Source organism: Schistocerca nitens, chromosome 1 (genome assembly GCF_023898315.1).
Source record: "Schistocerca nitens isolate TAMUIC-IGC-003100 chromosome 1, iqSchNite1.1, whole genome shotgun sequence".
In the NCBI taxonomy this organism is placed as follows: Eukaryota; Metazoa; Arthropoda; class Insecta; order Orthoptera; family Acrididae; genus Schistocerca; species Schistocerca nitens.
Genome location: NC_064614.1, coordinates 1311764454 through 1311790265, shown reverse-complemented (window position 1 = coordinate 1311790265; position 25812 = coordinate 1311764454). Strand labels below are relative to the sequence as shown.

Here is a 25812-nt window from a genome sequence, read left to right as displayed (position 1 = left end):
CCATTACTTCTTATTCCTGCCGTAACTGACTATGACGTCCTTAAAATACTGGGTCCAGTGACACCTGCCAAAGGACAGTCTCTCTCTCTCTCCACAAGATCTACTGAACACTAACAAATTGGAGATATCTGAAACAATATGTAACCCCATTTTACAGCCTTTTAATTGAAGCTACACTGTAAGTGGACCATAATACCAACATAATCATATAAACAATATTTTTGCACATCACTTATGAACAGTATTTTTTAATAACTTGTTTCATATTATGTGCTACCTCTTGCACTTTTGACAAATTTTTGGGCATGATGCCCTTGCTGTGCCATCTTGATATTTATCATCTATATAGTAGCATAATGTAAAAATACAATACATTGTTTTTAAAAGAAATTGAAGGTGAGACGTTTTGAGGTATTCAAGATCAAAGTTTCGGATCAATGACCTTGAATATGAAAAATCTTATAAAATTCTACACAATTTCGAAACTTTGCAGACATGTAACTTACTTCACAATTGCCATATACTCTGCAAATTTGTAACTGTCAATCTCGCTATCTGTATCATTGGATGCAACAAATTTGAAAGAAATCAGATGGTCAGGTTGAAAATATTACTTTTCTGTGTTAAACTGACATGGAACTACCCATTTATTCATTTATAGTGGTGGGTATCATATAGTGTATTGTTGTTATTTTGGTCTTGTTAGGTTTTAGTAATACTTAGTTCTGATGGTTTTGAGTTGTCATGGTGGAGCTTAGTTTGAGCTAAATAGGTCAAGTGAATTTGTGCTATCGAGTTTGTGGGTTGCCGGTATCACTGTCTTTGTTTGAGTTACATAGGTCATGAGATATCTATGCTATGAATGGGGTGGTTGTCCGCGTTTTTAGATTCGGGTGATCGTTGATGATTTAGTGTACACCATTTTTGAGTGAATACTGGTACGCAACCCTGTTGTGGTTGTTACTGTAATATTTAGTTTGTTCCCACCCAAAATCCCCTACCTCCAGCAGTTTTGCCATTACTTTCATTTTACTGCAGGAGTTAAATACTACACACTGTTAATCTTTGGGGATGTAATAAGTGACATGGTCACAATACTGAATATGCGTGACGTAGCGCCGTCCACCACCGTGATGACATCAGAGATCCCAAATTTCAATAGTCTCCAATACTAAATTGGTGACACATAACACAACAAAATTACAATAGACATGAAAATGCTGAATGACAACAACAAAGACAGAACACATAACACACAATACTCAGCAGTACACACATGAATCGTGGACAATGACGTTGGTAGGATGGCTTGCGTGCCTCAGTGATACAGATATCAAAATAGGAGTAATGCAGGAATAGGTTTAATACTGAATAAAAAAATAGGAGTGCAGATAAGCTACTACGAACAGCATAGTGAAAGCATTATTGTAGCCGAGATGGACACGAAACCCACAGCTACGACAGTAGTAATAGTTCATATGCCAACTAACTCCACAGATGAAGAAGAGACTGAAGAAATGTATGATACGATAAAAGAAATTATTCAGATAATAGTCATGGGGGACTAGAATTCAATAGTAGGAAATGGAAGAGAAGGAAAAGTAGTAGGCGAATATGGACTGGGAGTAAGGAGCGAAAGAGAAAGCTGCCTGGTAGAATTCTGCACAGAGCATAATTTAATCATCGCTAAAACTTGATTTAAGAATCGTGAAAGGAGGTTGTATACGTGGAAGATGCCTGCAGACACTAGGAGATTTTTTAAAAATATATATCATGGTCATACAGAGATTTAGACACCAGGTTTTAAATTGTAAGGCATTTCCAGGGGCAGATGTGGACTCTGACCACAATTTATTGGTGAATTGTACATTAAAACTGAAGAAACTGAAAACAGGTAGGAATTTAAGGAGATGAGACCTGGATAAACTGAATGAACAAAAGATTTGAGAGAGTTTCAGAAAGAGCATTAGGGAACGACTGGCAAGAATGGGGAAAAGAAATACAGTGGAAAAAGAATGGGAAACTTTGAGAGATTAGGAATGGTGAAGGCAGCAGAGGATCAAGCAGGTAAAAAGATAAGAGCTAGCAGAAATCCTTGGGCAACAGAAGAGATACTGAATTTAATTTATGAAAGGAGAAAATATAAAAATGCAGTAAATGATGCAGGCAAAAAGGAATACAAATGTCTCAAAAATGAGATCAACTGGAAGTGCAAAATGGCTAAGCAAGGAGGAATATAAGGATGGAGAGGCATATATCACTAGGGGTTAGACAGACACTGCCTATAGGTATGTTAAAGACCTTTGGAGAAAAGAGAACCTCCTGTTAGAATATCAAGAGCTCAGATGGAAAACCATTCATACGCAAAGAAGGGAAAGCAGAAAGATGGAAGGAATATATAGAGGCTATACAAGGGCGATACATTTGAGGCCAAAATTATGGAAATGGAAGAGGACGTAGATGAAGATGAAATAGGAGATACGAAACTGCGTGAAGAGTTTGACAGAGCACTGAAAGACCTAAGTCGAAAAAAAGTCCTGGGAGTAGATAACATTCTATTAGAACTACTGACAGCCTTGGTGGAGCCAGCCCTGACAAAAGTCTACCATCTGCTGAGCAAGATGTATGATACAGGCGAAATACCCTCAGACTTCAAGAAGAATATAATTATTCCAATGCTACAGAAAGAAGGCGTTGACAAGTGTAAAAATTACCAAACCAGCAGTTTAAAAAGTCACAGTTGCAAAACACTATGTGAATTCTTGAGAGGCGAATGAAAAAACTGGTAGAAGCAGACCTCGGGGAAGATCAGTTTGGATTCTGTAGAAATATTGGAACAGGTGACGCAATACTGACTCTACGACATATCTTAGAATATAGGTTAAGGAAAGGCAAACTTACATTTCTAGCATTTGTAGACTTACAGAAAGCTTTTGACAATGTTGACCGGAATACTCTCTTTCAAATTCTGAAGGTGGCAGGGGGTAAAATACTGGGAGCAAAAGGCTATTTACAATTTGTTCAGAAACCAGATGGCAGTTATGAGTCGAGGGACATGAAAGGGAAGCAGTGGTTGGGAAGGGAGTGAGACAGGGCTGTAGCCTCTCCCCGATGTTATTCAATCTATATATCGAGCAAGCAGTACAGGAAACAAAAGAAAAATTCAGAGCAGGAATTAAAATGCATGGAGAAGAAATAAAAACTTTGAGGTTCACCGATGACACTTTAATTCTGTCACAGGCAGCAGAGGACCAGGAAGAGCAGTTGCACAGAATGGACATTCGTCTTGAAAGGAGGATATAAGATGAAGAACATCAACAAAGGCAAAACAAAGATAATGGGATGTATTCGAATTAAATCAGGTGATGCTGAGGGTGTTAGATTAGGAAATGAGATACTTAAAGTAGATGAGTTTTGCTATTTGGGGAGCAAAATAACTGAGATTGTCGAAGTAAAAATTGTTCAAATGGCATTGAGCACTATGGGACGTAATATCTGAGGTCATCAGTCCCCTAGAACTTAGAATTACTTAAACCTAACTACCCTAAGGATGGCACACACACCCATGCCCGAGGCAGGATTCGAACCTGCGACCGTAGCAGCCATGTGGTTCTGGACTGAAGCGCCTACAACTGCTCAGCCACCACGGCTGACAACTGTCGAAGTAGTGAGAATATAAAATGTAGACTGGCTACGGCAAGGAAAGACTTTCTGAAGAAGAGAAATTTGCTAACATCATGTGTAGATTGAAGTGTCAGGAAGTCTTTTCTGAAAGTATTTGTATGGAGTGCAGCCATGAATGGAAGCAAAACATGGATGATAAATAGTTTAGACAGGAGGAGAATAGAAGCTTTCGAAATGTGGTGCTACAGAAGAATGGTGAAGAATAGATGGGTGGATCACATGACAAATGAGGAGGAGGTACTGAATAGCATTGTGGAGAAGAGGAATTTGTGGTACAACCTGACGAAAAGAAGGGATCGATTGGTAGTACACATACTGAGACATGAACAGATCACTAATTTAGTACTCGAGGGACACGTGGAAGGTACAAATCATAGAGGGAGAACAAGAGATGAATATACTAAGCAGATTCAGAGGTATGTAGGTTGCAGTAGTTACTTGGAGATAAAGAAGCATTCACAGGATAGGGTAGCATGGAGAGCTGCATCAAACCGGTCTCTGGATTTAAGACCATAACAACACAACTCAGCAGGAGAGACTAAACTGAAAACATTGTCAAAAGCAGGGAAAGGAATTACAGTAGTTTTATGAACACATTGACATAACACAAGAAAGTAATTTCACAAAATATTATCAAAACAGAATCAGACCCAACAATCAGACCACAAAATCACACTAGAGGACAGCGAAAAAAGGAAATTAATAAAAAAATAAAAAATCCCACTGCAGCCATCCTCTGATGCCAACCGAAACTCCGTAATCAGAACATTTCTGTCAGGACCCATTGTAAACTTCTCCCAAAGTCCCACTAACAAACTTTTACAGAACCCATTTTAGAATCACTGTTTGAAAAACTATAAAGCAGAATATGACAGAACTATAAAGGAAACCACACAGTTAATAAAACTCATAAAAGATGTAAAAATTCCAGATACAGCTACCCTTTTGTCATTCTACATAGAAATACATCTGGTGAATTTCCATGAGAGATTGGAACATTTTTGCTGTGGCATCGTATAAAGAATTTCAACAATGTACAGCATATAGTTCACTGCTGAGAACCATGTGAACTAGTCAGTGTTGAGAATGGAGAAAACCAAATGTTGCATGTTACTATACATTTTCATTTGAATTACTCGATTGCTTTACAAATCAAAACGGAATTGAATGAAGGTCATGCAGAGTCTGAACCATTATTGAATAACATTTTTTGGCTTAGTGAAAATTGATGGATAAGCACTGAAGACGAAGCGGGCACAACTCTTTGTGCAGGTAGTGACTGCTGATGGAACCTGGATCCATCACTACACACGGGAGTCAAAATGACAGTCAAAGCAACAAGGAAAGGCTGGTGAAAGTGGACTGAAGAAGACATGGACAATTTTGCCTGCTGGTGTTTTTTTTTTTAATTTCCAACAGCCAACTTCCAAATAAACACATTAATGAAATACTCAATTTACTAGAACTAATGACACAACACACTCATTTACAAATAAAAACACAACATGACAACACATACAAGCTAACACAAGGAAAGAACAGCACAATGCACTCCTAACAAAAAGGAAGACTTGCAGTGGTACACAATGACATACAGAAACAAACTCATGCATAAAAGAAAACAGACGTTTTCAAAAGACAAGAAAACATGGCTTTCACACAGGTAGTACTGTGCAGAAATACAAAGCCTACTAAGAACAACAACAAAGGCATCTACCAGAAAGGAGGAACATATCTATAACAATGCAATAGATGTGGTAGGGTGTACATGGGACAAAGCAGCAGTAAAGTTAACTTCAACTACAGCCAATATATCACAGCTTGGAAATACAGAATGAACGAAGTGACATTTGTAGGGCATTCAAGAGATATGAATCTCAGACCAACAATAAAAATGGCATTCAAATGATTGGAACAAATAATAAAATAAACATGCTAATTTTACAAGAAAACTATCATTTCCAAAACAATGGCGGAGAAGAAATTACTCTTAAATGTTAAAGTGAACTTGTCAAACAGCTCACCAGTTGTTACTCACAGAACAGCAGAGTAAATAAAATTCCTAACAGTCTCACAAACCCCATCCGTCTTCTTCTTAATAATAATAATAATAATAATAATAAAACACGCAAACATGGAGCCGGAAAAGTGAACATAAATTTGATAACACTGGCACCCTTAACGAAACAAATGAAGAAACGAAACAAATATATGATGGCAACGACAGTGACAAGTACATGACCCTATAGTATCAACCACAATACACAACTTCCGATTTAAACATGTTAAAATCAAGAAAAACAATGGAAAAAGTACAACTTTCAATCTGTTACAAGGATTTCAGTCATCACTGAGACATACCCAACTATTAACGCACTTGCATTTTACATGAAAAGTTAGGCCTATATGTGAATTGTATACAGCACATAAAAAGCGTTTTAAATGATACAATTATATAGTTGTTGCGGAAAACTGCCACTAAAAGAAAATAAGATGGGTCTTCAGTCTGCAATATGACAATTCGCTGCATTGCTAAGACATCCAATGAGCACCTAATAAACATCAAAGAATGATCATGACTTACACAGAAGTAGAATGACCAGAAACACAACTGTAAACGCTCGAGGAAATTACGATATCTGAACACAAATACACAACATTCTAGTGTCAGTTTTGTAGCCAACTTCTACTGACGAACTGCAACCAGTCAACCTTTGCCACCCATGATAGGCCCACGTAAACAAACGAAAGTAGATCTCAGTAATTACCAACAACGCACTAATTATGGTTCACCCAAATTGAAACACGTCACAGTCTAAGTAAAAATTCTCTGACAAGAATGATGCCGAGCAATTGGCACATGTTTGTTAGTAACAAAACTGCCGTCGTAAAACATATCAATCATAATGTAGTAACGTAAGCACCTTATTCATGAGATCCAACCAAATACATCAACGAAGGCACTAAACACTTATCGTAGTTAAGTTTACTGATAATTCGGTTAGAGATATAAACATATTTCCAAATAAATCCTTAACTCTATGTATGTTGGGAGTAATAGTATCCTAACTACAGCTTCCACAATGAGCACGACATTCAACGCTAAGGCTTGCTTTCTTTCTTAACAAGTCATTGGAGCCTTGTTAAGTTTTTATACATATCGTAAGCGAATAATCTGATTTCGCTATAGAGAATTCCATTACTTAAGGAAATTACACAACTAGACAAAAGAAATGTACACAGCATATCTTCAACGCCCAACTCTTTGTTATTTGCAGTTAATTGCAATTTTGCAAATTGTCGCACAGCCACGACCATTCATCTATAGTTTGAACATTATACGTAATTTTGGTGAATGAGAAAAACAGAAAGCGAACTTTACAAATAACACGCCATTTTTTCACTCTACACTTTAATTAGAAGCAAATCTCTACGCACAAAATTAAAATTTCTATTTTCAACGAATAACTTAATTCAAGCAATTTCAATGTCTTGTTTTTAATCTAAACAATACATGATCTGGGAGACATGTTTACTATCAATATTAAAAGCAAAAACAAATTCCGCCAATTGGTTTTGGCTAAGAGACAACGTAAATGCATCACAAATATTAACTTATTAAAATCAAATGTCAAAATTTTGAGAACCATATGCAAATAATGTCATGTTTTGCATCATCTCACAGCCCGCTTTTACAGCCATGTCTTTAACAACCACACCAAAGATATTTAGAGGGATGGATTCCTCATGAATAATTAATACAGTATTAAGGGAAAGCAATGAAATTGATCGCAGCAATTGTCAATAATCTCATTATGTAAAATGTACTTACCAAACGACTCCGAAAGCTCCATAACCGATTGGTCTATCCGGTTGCACATCCTGTGTGTGAGAATGTGCAGGCGTTGCTGGCGTTTGGTGAGAATGTTGTGGGTGGTAATAAGGCTGGGCAGCTGCTAATATGGCTTGTTGGTGTCCTCCCCCTCCTCCCCCGCCAGGCATGAGCGGCATCGACACGGACATGGACACTCTGGAGTGTCTGCTGGGACCAACTACAGCCATGAAGTTGCTATCGAACACGGGTCAGAAACATCCGTCCCGAGAATGGTCTTTTGTCGGTTGTCTTCGTACGTCGATGAAATCCTTTAATCGCTCGAATAACTTCAGAATTAAATTCTTGAACGAATTTTTCTGTTCTTGGTGTTGTCAACTGGCGGAGAAAGAGAGAAAAGATTTTCAATATCACAGCCACATCTGGATAATACGCTGAGTCCTCAACGTCGTCTCCTGAAGTACAAAGACGTACGATTCCACGTAAACGGCACGAAACATGTGTTGCAGCAGCCTCTTTGCACGTTGTCTCATTCCTTTTCCTGTCTTGCTTTTTCAATTCATATACATATATATCACTTCACTCCATCTGTCGTTAAACCACGAACATTAATTTCACCAATACGTGACACAAAATATTGCTACTCACTACTCTATTAATTTTAACACGGTATTCGTCGAAGTCTTGCCCTTGCTTTCATGTCTGAGTCCTTCATTCATGCGAATCTTCTCTCGTATTGTTAGAACTCTCCAGAACGAAAAATACACACATTAATATGGGTAACGTCGCAAAAGTTATCGTTTTTGAGAACTTTCTACCCATCACACACTTGTCAGTAATGCACCATCACAACACTCGCAGCAACACGCAACCTCCCCAAGCACTGCGTCCCTCCAGACAAAGGGAATCCAACGACTGCAGCGAAGCCAAAGCGAACAAACAGCTGCACAAAGCTAGTCACGTGATTCCGCATGCGCACTAGCGCTCCTAGCGGCTTCGGCGCCAAATTGAAATCCACAGAGGAAAGCGTACTTACGGGTAATGTGCAGTTTTCTTTCTTCAGGAAATACCTGATATACTGCAATCACTAAATATTAATCTGGTCCGCAGTTCAAAGCACGTCACTGAACTCTGCATAAATTGCTGTAGTATTATTACTATGTTCCAGTTGTGGCAAAGACAACGATAACGATATCATTCTTGTTTTGGATCCATGTTACCGGAAGTTAATCTGAAAATTATCTTAAAGCTTTAACTGTAGCTCTTCACTTAGTGTCGCTCTAACTCGTATTAAAGATGAACAATTGCGCTCTTTCACAAGGACGACAAACTGCTGGGCACTATGCAGTTTACTCAGGAGCAAAATTAATTTTAAACAATATTATTAAAGTCCTTTTCAGAATTATTGACCCTAACACGCTTTTGCTATAACACATTGCCTCTGAATATTTCTCACTATGCTGAATTCAGGAAAAATAAAGGTCAATCTGATATATGTAAATATTAGCAAAATAAAATATGTCTGATGAAAGCTGTCGTAGCCGATTTACTGCTATTCCTTACAGCTATTCTGCCTTTGATTTCTAAAGAGATCCTGCAAGCATAGGCGTCTACGGAGGCAAATGCGGTAGCGGCGGGGTAGGAAGGAGGGGGGGGGGGGCGAATTGGACACCTTGTCCCTCTCTCCCGCCCTCAGAATTCCAGTACACCTCTAGAAGTGGGTGGATAACTATCCGTTTTCTGGGATGTAATACTTTCCTTGTGTCACCTTGAGAGAGGACTAGTCACTCTCTCACTATGCTCCATATTCAAGGGTACCATTTAATGTTGATTTTACACCCAAGACATCATTTTTGTAAGACAACTGGAAGTTACCAGCATGAGCAAGCAGTGATGGGAGCATGTACATTGTTAATGCATGCGGGATCTTTATGGTGGCTCTCCTTCGAATAGTATTTTCTAGAGATGAGAACAAGCAGGCAGTTTGGTCATTTAACAGTAAATCTTGCATTTGGCGTTTGGGGATTGAAAGCCACGTGCAGCTATTAGGGAAAGGATCCTCTCGAAGCACTTTCAGGGGATAGAATGCTGGGCCCAAGAATTTCTCGCACTGGTGTGCTGACAATGCGTTTGGTCAAAGAGGCGGAAAAACTGCCTACCTAGACCTCCATGTTGGGCGCCCCTTGCCATAGCAGCAGGAGCGCGAGAGTAATCCTAGGTCGCCCGGCCAACGTATTATGACATTGTCGCAAACTTCCTTTCTGAAGAGGGATGGCGGCCTTAAAATTTCCCGTGTTTGTATAGTCACCGTGGACCGGACGCTAATGGGGGAGCCATAAGGTGGCGTCGTCCCTCTGTCCGCAGAGTTTTTTGGGAAGCCTCAGGCCATCAAAACAATTTTAGAAGGAATGTAACATTTATGGCGACTCTGAAACGATCTGTATTGGGACACTTCTCTTACGTTAGCTATGTCCCCTGGGCTTACACGGGGTAATATTCGGGCTGTCCATATAATGATCTCCATGAAAAATGCGTTGATTACTTTAGAGCTATACGGAAACTCAAAACAGACTGCCTAAAGTGACCGTTGCAATATGCGAGTAACGGTTTGGCTGCTTCTCCTGAAAAGAGAACAACATGTAAACTTTGATTACGATTGGCCAAGGAGTAGTGCAGAGTCAAGTCCACTGGACCTGACGGGATACCAATTCGATTCTACGCGAAAGAACTTGCCCCTCTTCTAAAACCGTGTACCGCAAGTCTCTAGAGGAATGGAAGGTTCCAAATGATTGGAAAAGAGCACAGGTAGTTGCAGTTTTCAAGAGGGGTCGTCGAGCAGATGCTCAAAACTATAGGCCTATATATCTGACATCGATCTATTGTAGAATTTTAGAACATGTTTTTTGCTCGCGTATCATGCCATTTCTGGAAACCCAGAATCGACTCTGTAGGAATCAACATGGATTCCGGAAACAGCGATCGTGTGAGTCCCAACTCGCTTTATTTGTTCATGAGACTCAGAAAATATTAGATGCAGGCTCCCAGGTAGATGCCATTTTCCTTGACTTCCGGAAGGCGTTCGATACAGTTCCGCACAGTCGCCTGATAAACAAAGTAAGAGCCTACGGAATATCAGATCAGCTGTGTGGCTGGATTGATGAGTTTCCAGCAAACAGAACACAGCATGTTGTTCTCAATGGAGAGACGTCTATAGACGTTAAAGTAACCTCTGGCTTGCAACAGGGGAGGGTTATGGGACCATTGCTTTTCACAATATATATAAATGACCTAGTAGATAGTGTCGGAAGTTCCATGCGGCTTTTCGCGGATGATGCTGTAGTATACAGAGAAGTTGCAGCATTAGAAAATTGTAGCGAAATGCAGGAAGATCCGCAGCGGGTAGGCACTTGGTGCAGGGAGTGGCAACTGTCCCTTAACATAGACAAATGTAATGTATTGCGGATACATAGAAAGAAGGATCCCTTATTGTATGATTATATGATAGCGGAACAAACACTGGTAGCAGTTACTCCTGTAAAATATCTGGGAGTATGCGTACGGAACGATTTGAAGTGGAATTATCATATAAAATTAATTGTTGGTAAGGCGGGTGCCAGGTTGAGATTCATTGGGAGAGTCCTTAGAAAATGTAGTCCATCAACAAAGGAGCTGGCTAACAAAATACTGGTTCGACCTATACTTGTGTATTGCTCGTCAGTGTGGGATCCATAGCAGGTCGGGTTGACAGAGGAGATAGAGAAGATCCAAAGAAGAGCGGCGCGTTTCGTCACCGGGTTATTTGGTAAGCGTGATAGCGTTACGGAGATGTTTAGCAAACTCAAGTGGCAGACTCAGCAAGAGAGGCACTCTGCATCGCGGTGTAGCTCGCTGTCCAGGTTTCGAGAGGGTGCGTTTCTGGATGAGGTATCGAATATATTGCTTCCCCGTACTTATACCTCCCGAGGAGATCACGAATGTAAAATTAGAGAGATTCGAGCGCGCACGGAGGCTTTCAGACAGTCGTTCTTCCCGCGAACCATACGCGACTGGAACAGGAAAGGGAGGTAATGACAGTGGCATGTAAAGTGCCCTCCGCCACACACCGTTGGGTGGCTTGCGGAGTATAAATGTAGATGTAGATGTGTTAGAGGTGAGAAATGGAGTTGTCAGAGTCTTTCGATTGGTACAAAACTCTTGTGGGGGCAGTTGTGCGTATACTTTTGTAGAGTTTACCGAGGTTTGATGGGAAGTGAGGAGAGGAATAACTTCGTCCTTTGATTTAGACTCTAGTCTCGAGAGGATTCTGGTCTCGACTTTTGTCAGGAGTAGGTTGCACTCGGGACACACGTCCTGACCGTGACTTTACAGTAGCACTTGTCTCGTCGGAGGAGCTTGTGGTGGTGACTCCGCTGTACCGACAGTTTAGACCTCAGTCCTCTCGAACAACTCGCTAGGCCGAGGGCAATCTTATTCGCGACAGGTCTGCCGCCTTCACATTTGATCTCACTGTGCACACTGCCATAGAAGTGAGTCAAATTGGTTCACGGTATGGCCGGTGAATAGGAGTGTCATATGATGGAATCTGCTGAGATTTCAGCACTTCATTGGAGAGCAATTGCGATTCACCTAACCGATCGCCATTCGCTACTTTGCGCATTTCGTGCCTGCAGTCGCGAATTACAGGTGCCGCACGTCAGCACGCTGCAGACGCTCGAACCACAACCGTCACCTGAGACAGTGTGGCACATCGAGAAGAGGAGTACTGTACTGCTGCTCCAGTTTGTTAGGGCAAACAGGGTCACAGTCTCGGAGTTGGCATAAGCTGTTTGCAGCACACCAGTCGGCAAATGTGCAGCGCGAAGATCGACAGTAGGTGCGGGACCGAGTGCGGCTATCACGTGACAGGCCAGAGGCACACGCCACCGCCGCCCTCACACTCCAGTTGGTGTCTGTCAGTGAGTTGCAGTGCGTGCTCAGTTCACCTCACCGGCTACGACAGTACATAGCATCAGAATTGTGACTGTAGCGGGATTACCGATATTGTCTGCAAGGGGACAATTACTGATGAGCTTGTACCACGAACATGGACTGTACTAAAGTTAAACAGCAGCTTCATGTAAATAAAGAGCCATATTAATCCACGTGTGCATGTGTGTTGTAGAAAGAGGATACTGGCGACGCAAAACAACACCCTGTCCCTGGCTTCCTAAGGTACAATACTCTACAGTGGCGACGAGGATACTACAGTCTCGCTACTTGTTTTCAGCTGCACAAATGTAGTACAACTTCTGTGCAGAATAAATCCATCAAAGCCTATTCAGTGTTAGATAATTTCAGTCCGCATTATCCGTGTCTCGATCGAAGGAGAAAGTTCAACCTTGCTCTGTGCAAGTCAGCCGCCATCCAGGTGAGTGTTGACTGTTTGTGGCATATTTGTATTGCCACCAGTTCACGTTTGTCTGTCGTCAAGCTTAACAGGTGTTTGTTGTCCTATTTTTAATCAATAAATTTATGCCATAAATTTTATAAAAGATTAGTCCGTGTTAATATGTTAATCACCATCAACAATTGACTAAAATAATGACAGGGCCACCACTTCATTAATATTATTACAACATCCAAGTTCATGTAGATTCTGATAAATGTGATAATCTGTAATGCAGAATGTCAATAAGAAACACAAAGGGCAAAATCAATTTTAGCAGACACATGGGTGAGGTAGTCAAGTGGAAGTCTTAACAGTTAGTGTTTTCTGTCAGGGTAATACTCACAGTCGCCTGTCGCCTTCCAAAACATACCGAAAGTCCTACGTAGTTTTCCAACCTATACAATTTAGTCCTTGTGTCATGATATCTGTCGAAACAGACTAGGTCTGTTATATTAGTTAAAGAGTGGCAATTTTAGTGACTCAACGACTCCCCCCCCCCCCCCTGACTGTGCTTGTAAGCCATATCAATACAACCATCTATGATACTCTTAATACAATAAGACAACAGACTGGAGAAGTGGTTGTTTAAAATCCCTGAACCTGATTACACCACGGAAATATACTGTGCATTCCCATTTTATCTCAGATATTACAGCATTTAATTTTGTAATGTAGTACGATTGACATGTAGCTGTTTTGTTACAACTTACGAAAAAAGAAAATTTGCAGTGTATGTTGCATGTGAACAACTATCATAATGCCTACTTTTCACATGCACATTGCAATACAACAGTTGGATGTTGCATGTAAATAAAGTTTAGGCCTTGTGCTCCTTATGCCAATGATGACAGCTGTTGCTTCCATTGCTATACGGTCGGACACAATTATACAGGTTGTACATAAAGTTCGGGAACACTTGCAAGTATTCATTGCACAAGAAGTAAATATTGTACAAATGTCATGCATAACCCCCTGCAGGTCCGGGGCTTAGAATAGGCCCGAGGTATCCCTGCATGCCGTACGAGGCGACTAAAAGGATTTTCACACTTTTCGGCCTTTATGTAAAGGTCCCCTGTAGGGTTTGACCTCCATTCTTCAAAATTTTCCCGAAGAGCGAGCCAACTGGGGAAGGGCGCCTTACAAGGTGCATCGTGTCCATCGTGCAATGAGATCTTTAGCCCACTTCCTCATCGTCGCATTGCAGTCCTACCCATTCTCCATCTCTTGGGCGAGGGCACCTTCCTTTCCACCATGCACTATGCAGTGCCGATTTCTGGGTCGACAATGACCATGGACTTCTTTGCACCTGATATCCAGCACGGTAGCTAGTCCATTGTTGTAGGGCCGCCATGTACCCTGTTGGTTGTAGCCCCCTGACCACACAGGGATCGCTCTATTGATGCCTGCGCCATTAACTCCCCACGTATGCCAAGGGGAAGAGACCCATCCTCCTGGGGCATTGGGACTCCCGGCAATGGCCATCCTGCCAGGTGGCCTTTGCTGCAGCTGGGTGGCGTCTGTGGGGAGAGCCCCTGGTTCGGATTGGGTGGCATCAGGGCAGATGACACGTGATGAAGTATAGTCCATCTCTTGCTGGTGGTGAAACACCAGCAGTCTCTAAGCGATCACAAAGTCAGTTCAACGCACAGAAGTACGGCCCAAAATCGTTCCCCTCCCTGGCCACACCGTGGGAGGAACATCAGGCTAAGGATGGCAGCATATCTTATTCACCCTGGTACCTTGTATGTTCGAGAGCTGATTGGGAATCTTTCATGACGATGAAGCCTCAGTTTTTTGTTGATCATTTAGAGGATAACTTAAGGGAGGTGGAGGGCTTGTCCAAAATGAGATCTTTGTCAGTCTTGATAAAAACAGCATCCTCTGCCCAGTTCAGGAGTTACTCGCTTGTGACAAGCTGGGGAAGTTTCCGCAGCCACCACGCCCCATATCAGCTTAAATATGGTCCAGGGTATCATATTTCACAGAAACCTTCTTTTGGAGTCCGACGATGAGCTGCGCTCCAATTTAAAGCTGCGAGGTGTACATTTCGTCCAGCGTGTCCACGGGGGTCCGAAGGATAGTCAGGTTGCTACTGGTGCCTTCATTTTGGCCTTTGAGGGTGATACATTGCCCGAGAAGGTCAAGGTGATGGTCTACCGGTGTGATGTAAAGCCCAATATCCCTCGCCCAATGCGGTGCTTTAAGTGCTGGAAGTTCCGCCATATGTCTTCCCACTGTACTTCCAGCATCACATGCCGAGACTGCAGACGCCCATTACATCCCAATACTCCATATGCCCCGCCTCCCATCTGTGTCAACTGTGGATAGCACCATTTGCCTTGCTCGCCTGACTGCAGGATTTTCCAGACAGAAAGGAAAATCATGGAGTACAAGGCCCTGGACCGACTGAACTACACTGAGGCTAAGAGAAAATTTGAACTAATGCATCCTGTGCATATGACATCGTCTTACACCGCCGTCTTACAGTTCTGGCACCATCAGCTCCGCCAACCCAAGTCACCTCTCAGAGCCGGAAGACTACACCTGCCCCCTTGATGGTGGGGGGGGGGGGGCATATCCCTCCCTCTTTCTCTTGCACCACCTACTTTGGGAGCAACACCCCCGCAACCATCAGGGACATCCATCTCCACTTCTAATCCGGAGAAGCGTAAGTCTTCTTCAGGTTCTCTCGCTAGGAAGGGGTCCCTTGGGTCACTCCCTTCCCAGGTTTCGTCTAGTGGGAAAGACAATATCTGCCAATGGCTGAAGAGCCCAAAAGCAGCTATTCGTAGGGCTTCACGCTCATCTTCAGTCCCGGAGACAGATTCAGTGAAGTCCTCCCAGCCAGGGAAACCAAAGGAGCAGCGAGAGAAATCCAAAACGAAAATCCCGAAGACCAAGGAAATTGCGATGGCACTCTCACCACCGCTACCTACAAACTCTGCAGCTGAGGTTGGGATGGGTATTTTAGCGTCCGCTGAGGACATTCTCGCCAGACCCTCAGACACCATGGATATAGACTGCTCAGGCAACAAATCGGTGGCAGCAGGTGACTCTGAGGCGTAAACTGGCTCACTGAATGTTCCATGCCTTCCCAGTCTCACGATGGTATCCTCCAGTGGAACTGCAGCGCTTTCTTCCACTGCCAGGCTGTCTTCCCACTCTCACGATGTCATCCTCCAGTGGAACTGCGGCAGTTTTTTCCACCGCCTGGCTGAGCTACAGCAACTGTTAAGCTTTACACCTGCTATCTGGATTGCCCTCCAGGAAACCTGGTTCCCAGCAATGCGGACCCCTGCCCTCCACTGCTATAAAGGATATTACAGGAATCGTAGCGACTATAAGCGAGTGGCAGGTGGAGTTTGCGTTTATGTCCTAAACTCGGTATGTAGTGAACATGTGCCCCTTCAAACCCCTCTTGAAGCTGTGGCTGTCAGAATAAGGACGACTGAGGAAATAACTGTCTGCAATGTATATCTTCCTCCAGATGGTGCAGTACCCCTGAATGTATTAGCTGCACTGATTGATAAACTCCCTAAACCTTTCCTACTTCTGAGAGATTTTATGCCCATAACCCCGTGTGGGGTGGTACCGTGCTTACTGGCCGAGGCAGTGATGTCGAAACTTTACAGTCGCAATTCGACCTCTGCCTCTTAAATACTGGAGCCGCCACACGTGGCTCATGGTAGTTACTCGGCCATTGATTTATCAATTTGCAGGCCAGGACTCCTCCCATCTAGCCATTGGAGAGCACATGATGACAAGTCTGGTAGTGACCACTTCCCCATCTTCCTGTCACTGCCCCTCCCACGCCCGGGTTCCCGGGTTCGATTCCTGGTGGGGTCAGGGATTTTCTCTGCCTCGTGATGACTGGGTGTTGCGTGATGTCCTTGGGTTAGTTAGGTTTAAGTAGTTCAAGTTCTAGGGGACTGATGACTATAGATGTTAAGTCCCATAGTGCTCAGAGCCATTTGAACCATTTTGTCACTGCCCCAGCGTCAGGCACGCGGACACCTGCCCAGATGGGCTTTAAACAAGATGGACTGGGGAACCTTCACCTCTGCTCTCACCGCTGAATCTCCCCCACATGGTAAAATCGATGAGCAGGTGACTAGCACCATTGTTTGTGCGGCAGAAAACGTGATCCCTCGCTCTTTAGGGTGCGTGAGACGTAAGGCAGTCCCTTGGTGGTCGTCGGAAGTAGCTGAACCAATTACGGAGTGTCGGCGAGCTCTACAGCGTCATAAGAGGCACCCTTCCCTGGAGCACGTCCCAGCCTTTAAACGGCTGCGTGCACGTGCTCACTACCTTATCAAACAACGGAAGGAGGAGTGTTGGGAGAGATACTCCTCCACCACTGGGTGCCACACGTTACCTTCCCAAGTCTGGGCAAAGATCAAACATCTTTTCGGGTACCAAGCCACAACAGCTGTCCCCGGTATTACCATAAATGGCGGTTATGTACCGACGCAACGCGATTGCCGAACACTTTGTTGAGCACTTTGCTCGAGCCTCTGCGTCGAAGAATTACTCGCAGCCTTTCGCACACTCAAACGGCGGCTGGAAGGGAACGTCTTCTTATTCACTTCGCGCCACAGTGAGTACTATAACTTCCCCATTTACAGCGTGGGAGCTCCTCAGTGCCCTTGCACATTTCGTCGACACAGCTCCTGGGCCTGATCGAATCCACAACCAGATGATTAAACATCTCTCATCTGACTACAAGCGACATCTTCGCGTCATCTTCAACCGGTTCTGGTGCGATGGCGGGAGAGCACCATCCTTCCGGTCCTCAAATACCGTAAAAACCCGCTTGTTGGTGTGGACAGCTACCGGCCCATTAGCCTCACCAACGTTCTTTGTAAGCTGCTGGAACGTATGGTATGTCGGCGTTTGGGTTAGGTCCTGGAGTAGTGTAGCTTGCTGGCTCCATGTCAGGGCAGCTTCCGCCAGGGTCGCTCTACCACTGATAATATTGTGTCCATTGAGTCTGCCACCAGAACAGCCTTTTCCAGATGACAACACCTGATAGCTGTCTTTTTTGACTTAAGTAAATCACACAACATGACTTGGCGAAGTCATATCCCTGACACATTGTACGAGTGGGATCTACGGGGACTACTCCCGATTTTTATCCAAAACTTCCTGTCACTCCATACGTTCCGTGTCCAAGTTGGTGACTCCCATAGTTCCATCCATATCCAGGAGAATGGAGTCCCACAGGGGTCTGTATTGAGTCTCTCTGTAGTTTCTCTCTGTAGTTTCAGTAGTTTCCATATCCAGGAGAATGGAGTCCCACAGGGGTCTGTATTGAGTCTCTGTGTAGTTTCAGTGGCCATTAATGGTCTAGCAGTGGCTGTCGGGCCGTCCGTCTCACCTTCTCTGTATGCAGATGACTTCTGCACTTCGTACTGCTGCTCCAGAATTGTTGTTGCTGAGCTGCTGAGCGGCGCCTCCAGGGAGCCACCCACAAGGCGTAGTCATGGGCTCTAGCCCAAGGCTTCCAGTTTTCAGTCGCAAAGTCGTGTGTCATGCAGTTCTGTCGGCCTCCTACCGTTCATCCGGACCCACACTTTATCTCAATGACGATCCACTCACTGTAATGGAGACATACCATTTCCTAGGACTGGTTTTTGACACTCAACTGACTTGGCTCCCTCATCTTCGTCAGCTTAAGCAGAAGTGCTGGCAGCACCTCAATGCCCTCCATTGCCTGAGCAACACCAATTGGGGTGCAGATCGCTGTACGCTGCTGCAGCTCTACAGAACCCTTGTGCAATCCTCAATTGACTATGGGAGTGCGGTTTATGGTTCGGCAATGCCTTCAGCATTGCATTTGCTCGACCAAGTGCACCACTATGGGGTTCGATTAGCGACTCTAGCTTTTAGAACGAGTCCATTGACCGGTGTACTGGTAGAGGCTGGTGTCCCTCCACTGCAGATCAGATGTGCGCAACTGCTCGCCAGTTACCCAGCACACATTCATAGTGCCCCTGAGCATCCGAATTACAGTCTCCTTTTCCCGCCCGTGGCAGTCCATCTCCCGCATCGGCGGCCCAGATTGGGGCTAACAACTGCGGTTCGCATGCGGTCATATCTCTCTCCGAACTGGAGTCCTTCCCTTTACCACCTCTACTTGCGGTCCATTCACGTACGCCTCCCTGGTGTTGTAAGTAGGCTGTTTAGGTTTTATTATTGGCAACGCCACGTAGCGCTCTGTACGAAAATCACTGGCTGTGCTGTGTGCAGTCTGTGGCTAGTTTGCATTGTTGTCTGCCATTGCAGTGTTGGGCAGTTGGCTGTTAACAGCGCATAGCGTTGTGCAGTTGGAGGTGAGCCGCCAGCAGTGGTGGATGTGGGGAAGTGAGATGGCGGATTTTTGAAAGCGGACGATCTGGACGTGTGTCCATCAGAAAGAGTAAATTTGTATTATTGGATGTCATGAACTGCTATATATATTATGACCTTTGAACACTATTAAGGTAAATAGATTGTTTGTTCTCTATCAAAATCTTTCATTTGCTAACTATGCCTATCAGTAGTTTGAATCTTTTCTTTAGCTGGCAGTAGTGGCGCTCGCTGTATTGCAGTAGTTCGAGTAACGAAGATTTTTTGTGAGGTAAGTGATTCATGAAAGGTATAAGTTAATGTTAGTCAGGGGCATAATTTTGTAGGGATTATTGAAAGTCATTTTGCGTTGCGCTAAAAATATTGTGTGTCAGTTTAGCGTTGATCAGAATAAGTAAAGAGAGTAATGTCTGAGTACGTTCAGTTTTGCTCAGTTGTTTGAAAATCAAATAATGTAAGAGGTTTATCAGCACAGTAATTCATAAATTTTTCTAAGGGGACGTTTCATATGTCGACCCTTAGCCGAGGATACCTCACTGGAATCTTCTGATTTTTTCTTGTAGTTTGTGTAATTAGTGTAGCTTTTGTTTATTGCTAGCGCATAATTGTAGAGAGAATCTCCTTTGTAGTTGCAGTCTTTCATTGTTGTACAGTAAAACAGTTGTGGCATGCATGTAGATTTGCACCAATTATTTCGCAGCTGCGCTTGCAATTAACTAGATATTATTTTCAGTGCTATGTTAATGTGTTCTCTTATTTTTGCTCTTCAAATTGTGCTTTTCTGTGTTATCGTGTGAAATATTGTGACAATAATGGCGTGTGAAAAATGACAGGACACAATCTCGCAAATACTGTAGATTCAGGTTTTGGGTCCTCACCGTTGAGTCAAGACGCATTTTCTGCTTGTCAAAATGTGAATGTTGCCGGTGAAAATGCACTGCCAAAAAGCATAGAGAAACAGATTCCAGACACTAATACATTATTATTGCAATTAATGCAACAAATGGAACAAAATCAGAGACAACACAGCAAAAGCTTCAAAAGTTAGACACAATGGAACAAAATCTTCGGAAGTTAGACACCACACTTGAACAAACACGTGAAGATTTAACTACTGAGTTACATAACATTGAATCGAAATGTCAAAAAGTCTGTAATGACGTAAAAACACAAATTTGTGAGCATTTTCAACCTATTTTTTCGCGGCATGAAAATGCATTACAGAATCACGAAGCAGCCATAACAGAACTGCAAACTATTGTTCATGAAAATCATGAGACCTTGGAACCTAAAATTGACTCAGTTGCACCTACCGATTCGGTTACGCAACTTGCAAAAACGCAGGAAAACTTAAAGGACACAGTAGATACTCTGAAAAAAGGTTCAGAAAGACACATGGAGGAAATTAGTTCATTATCAGAGAAAGTAGTTGAACTTTCGGATCAGCTAAATAATTTATCTACGAAGGTAGATGATAATCTGAATGACACAAAACCGGCAGTCTTTAATGACACAGAAGGGTGCGAACAAATTAGGAAATTCAAACAAAATCAGAATCAAATTAATACGCAACGCCAAAGAGAAATCCGGGAAGTACAAGATTAGTTGACACAGGTAATACAAGAATTACGTATTTCAGAGGACACTCGCGCTCCAATGCGGGAAGAGGGACATAGAAATACGGAACAGCCACAAAATAACAACACGGGGTACTTCGGAAATTATGAAAGAAATTGGCAAGGTATACCGAATTTTGAGATCGAACCGCCGAAACGAAGTAACAATGACCGATATGCGACTCGCCGACATGATGATTTTGACTATAAGCTGTTTATTACTACACGTAAATTCAAAACATTTAAGAATTCCGGCAACGACATTCATCCACAAGCGTGGCTCCATCAATTCTCTCATTGTTTTCCTCCCAACTGGTCATTAGAGCACAGATTAGAATTTATGTGTGGCTATTTAGAGAATGAACCAGCTGTAAGAATGCGATCGGTCATTCACGATTGCCACAGTGAAGGAGAATTTTATCATGCCTTCCTCTCAGCATATTGATCTCAAGCTACACAAGACCGAGTAAACGATAGCACCATAATGATGAAACATTTCGAACAATCTGAATTTTTCAGTCTTGTGAAATATTTTGAAGACATGTTGCACAAGAATCAGTACCTGTCAAACCCATACAGCCCCTCAGAACTCATCCGCAATTGCTTAATCAAATTACCTGAACATTTACGACATATTATTTGGCAGGACGTTGCAAAGACGACATTGAAGCTTTTCAGGGACTCTTACAAGAATTGGAAATCGACACTGACAATCGCGAGATGCGAAAACAGGAACACAACAATTGCAGGTCACATCTGTCACAATTCCGAGAGGAAAGAAATAATAACTGGACACGACAAGGCTATTCTTACAATGTAAATCCTGACCAAAACAGACACCACCCGTATAACAACTGTTGGCACAGTAGTAAGAATTACAGGGAAAGATCACCTCTCCGCAATAATGGCTATCACAGAGACAATCAGAGAAACAGACAATATGGGAACCAAAATAATTATTATCACGGGAGACAGAATAACTTCAGACGCAATGGTCCACCGTACAGTGATAATTTAGGGAGAAATTCTCCACCACTTAACCGACAAAGAAAGAAACTATAGGAACTACCGACATGACGACAGACGATATAATCATAACGACAGACCTGAATTTCATCAGAACTTGCGGGATTCAAACAGGGCTGGGGCCCTCTCGACAAGGTGAATTTGTAGAAGCTAGGTCTCCTAATCCTAATAACGACGCGCGCCAACAAAGAGGCAGACAATGACTCACACCGTAGGCAGCCGCGCGCCGGCTGGCTCAGAGAAAAATAACATAGACGCTAACCTTGAAAAAAAAAATCCAGTATTCTTTAGCGACGTATACCGCATGACAATTGCGTTCAAGTTGAAACTCTGAGTACTATGAAGAGTAAAGGATTGCACCACATTTCACATGTAAAACCGTTTATTAAGAGATAATCTGCTTTTTAACTTAGTCTTTGCTATAAAATGTTTCACTTTACATTACTAGTATGCTTTGTCAGACTTAGAATCTGTTAACATGCAACAATGTTTGAAATTAAATATCCAGTCAAGAACCAAGAGAACTTATTTAAACAGAAATTACGAATGCATTGTTATAGTGAACAGACGTCACAGTGTTATTTTGTGTGTACATTCTTGCTTGTTAGTTGCACGATTACGTAACTACTATAAGGTTTACATACTTAGAACATATACTGGTACTGCCAATGAGATTTTAATGCAACATTTTGGTTTACTTGAAAATACATTCCGGATTTAAAGTATTTTCTGTGGGATACCAGATGACACAGTGGTTAGTTCATGTGACAGCTACACGACTTTATCAGGACGCTACTAATGAGTGACAATTTACAATGTTGCTTTTGTGGAGTTTCTGTTTTATATCTGCACCGTTTTCTGTATTATTCTGGAAAGTAAAACATGTTTTAGTAGTAACTTTTGTGGTATAGCCACAATGTGACAGCCTTTTCCGCAGCACAACAATACGTTTCATTAAGTACTTTCTTGATGACGGTAAGGTACGTAATAACTACAATATCTATACGCAAAGCATTTCACTTTCGTTTATGATGAGGTGAGTACATTGACTTCAGCAGAACTTTGCTTACAGAGGACGATAACTACGACACTTCTACAGAATTATCTTACAGCAAGACGCACATTTAGCGCTACAGGACATGCATTTGAGTGATTAATTTTGTGCTTAAAACATTTATTTTTAAAGATTTTTTTAATTACAAAGAAAGTTTTCCATGATACATTTCATTCCATTGCTGTAATCTGTAACAACTGAGGGTATAATTAAATTAATCCTCAGGGGGGTACACGCTTACTTTGTGTACCATGTGTTTGGCAAGCACAAGGAGCCCTAGCTAATATGGTATTTGCTTATACAACTTTACACATTGGTACCATATTTCTCCAACACAGAATTACACAGCTACCTGACTATTTAACAGAGAAACAAACATTTTTTTTACTATGTTAGTGACACGTGTTTATGCAATTACACAGTTGGATAAATTTACACTTATGAAATTGTATTTTGTCTGTACTTTGTGAACTGTTCCTATTTTTTCGGAACCATTGTGATATCATGAGAGCTTTGAATGATGTATTTGGTATGGGATAATGATTTTTAAAGTACGTTTGAGGTAGATGACACTATTGAAATGAGCAGAGAATTTTCGTTAGGTTTTGAAATTATTGCAGAAAACTACGACGTTTTTGAGATTTGGCTGAGTTTTTATGATGATATTATTATGATGACAATGTGTATTATGCTGTTGAGGTATGTTTATTATCAATAAGCTGATGCTATATGAGGAATTTGAATATGCTACATAGTTATTATGATGAAATATTGAAGAAGTGTCGACGAATATGTATATGTGCAATAAGCTAAGGAATAATGAGTAGTGGTTAGGGACTCTGACTTGTGAAAAAGGATGTTGGAAACCAAGAATCGTACTTTAAGAGCTATGAAATGTGTGTAAATGCGTGAATGTATCACAATTGCGACGAATATTTTTTGGACACTGTTATATTTATAGGCTTTTGTTTCTACAGATTTGCAACGCAAATTCTCAACCTGTGAAATTTTTATATGAGACTGTCACTGAAGTGCAAACTGGTGTCGTAAATATTTCGGTAAGAAAGTTAAGGGACCACCTTCATGTAACACGTCGTGGGCACCCAGCTGCGCAACAGTCGCCGTGAAAAAGCATTAGTGTGTGCCTTTCAGAGGCACAGGTGGAAAAAAAGAGATCATTATCCTCGCTATTGACATTCTTTAGTAGAAAGCATCGCAAATACGACACGCTCAAACTTGGAAACATATGATTACACTTTGGAGCTGTTAATTTATGATATTTACTAAAATGCCTAATGAAATGATGAGAAACATTTTACATCTATTGTCTTTCTAGTTGAGAGATTGCTCATTTTGTTTAATATCTAGTGTCTAGCTGCACTGCAGCATTCGTTAATATAAAATTTAATAGATGTACTAATGTAAATATTTTCTGTCTACAGATCTATTAAGGGGCTCCGGAACGCCCTATACTTGCAATGTTAAAATAACGCTTATAAATTACATCTTTCCTCACAAAGTATTTGAGGTAGGAAGTTGAACTTTTTACAGATTATTTATTGGAATATGGGCTACAACTTAACACAGGGATTTCACAAAATTTTAGTTCAGTTATTAAAGATGATTTTTTTTCAATTGTAATGAAAATTCACAACATTTTTTTGCAATTTTTTATTTATATATTCAAAAATATACAGTTTTTTGGAAAAAGGCTATGTTAAATTATGCAGAAGGTACTGTGTAACATTTACTGAAAGTCTGAAACAAATATGTTTGGAAGATCCTTAGAAAACATGTAATTAGTATGAGAAAATAAAAGTTTTGGGAATCGAGCGACAAAGATTGGATTAACTTTTTAGTGCATTCCAGGTCCATAGGATGGATTATCTTCATCCTCTGCAAACTCCTCCTCCAGCTTCCTCTTGTTCCTCCTACTGTTTACTCTTGCTTGTGTTTCTAGAGTCTTTACAGCCCTGTCTGCAGCCCGAAGGCGTTCCTTGTCTAAAGCAAGCATCGCTCATACCATGTTAGAACCTATCTTCATTCCCATATTTCTAAATACCTTGCACCTTACAATGTTGCCATCATTGAAAGTCGCAACAGCATCATACACACCAAAGTGAAGTGTTTCTATTCCAACAAATATAGTCTTGGGGATTCTCGACCATATAACACTATTTACACTTTCATTGGGGTTTTGAGTTTTTCTGTGAATACACTTTTTCAACAGTTCCGGTGCTGCTAAGTCTCTGAAAATAGGTTTTATACTTTATCTCACATCACTAAAATGTACCTGATGAACACGGACGTTAATAATAACACCATTTGACAGCAGTTTAACAGCGCCACAGTGGGTCACGCCCATGTAGAACACATTTCAAAAAAAATTTAAAAATAGTTGTAGTCTTCGGAATTGAATAAATTATATATCTATTAAAAGGTAATAGTCTGCAGATTCAGAAAACGCAAAAAAGTAAAAATTGAACTTTTCATGATTTTGAGCCTTTCCGGAGCCCATAAACAATAATTTTATGATCTACTTTCTTAAAAAAAGGGAACACAAATAGACATTGCCCTTCACAGGAATTGCATAAATGATTTTTTACGATTTGGTAACTTGTCTGCTAGAGTAAGTTATCGTGATGCATCACTCTAGTGTTAAAATGTGACATAGGTATTAAACATGGCCATTTTTACTGTAGTATTTTTTCTGCTTGAGCTTTGTCATGTTTAGGTACAAGTTATAGCATTTGCTGCTGCTGTTTGCCAGGCATAGTGCTACAGAATGTCACTTTGTATTACTCTGTTAAGCCAATTTTACTAC

At 41.8% G+C, this 25812-nt stretch overlaps 1 protein-coding gene across 2 annotated transcripts in view; it reads right to left on the bottom strand.

Moving 5' to 3' along the window:
* The window catches only part of LOC126202910 (serine/threonine-protein kinase NLK), a 462489-nt gene extending 454077 nt beyond the window's left edge, over nucleotides 1-8412 (bottom strand). For both annotated transcript variants that reach the window (XR_007540200.1, XM_049936993.1), the window contains exon 1: nucleotides 7517-8412. Coding sequence is in view for 1 of the 2 variants with exons in the window: in XM_049936993.1 (XP_049792950.1) it covers nucleotides 7517-7746 (230 nt within the window). In the remaining variant the exon portion in view is untranslated. The remainder of the gene's footprint in view (nucleotides 1-7516) is intronic.
* Nucleotides 8413-25812: the final 17400 nt, after the last annotated feature.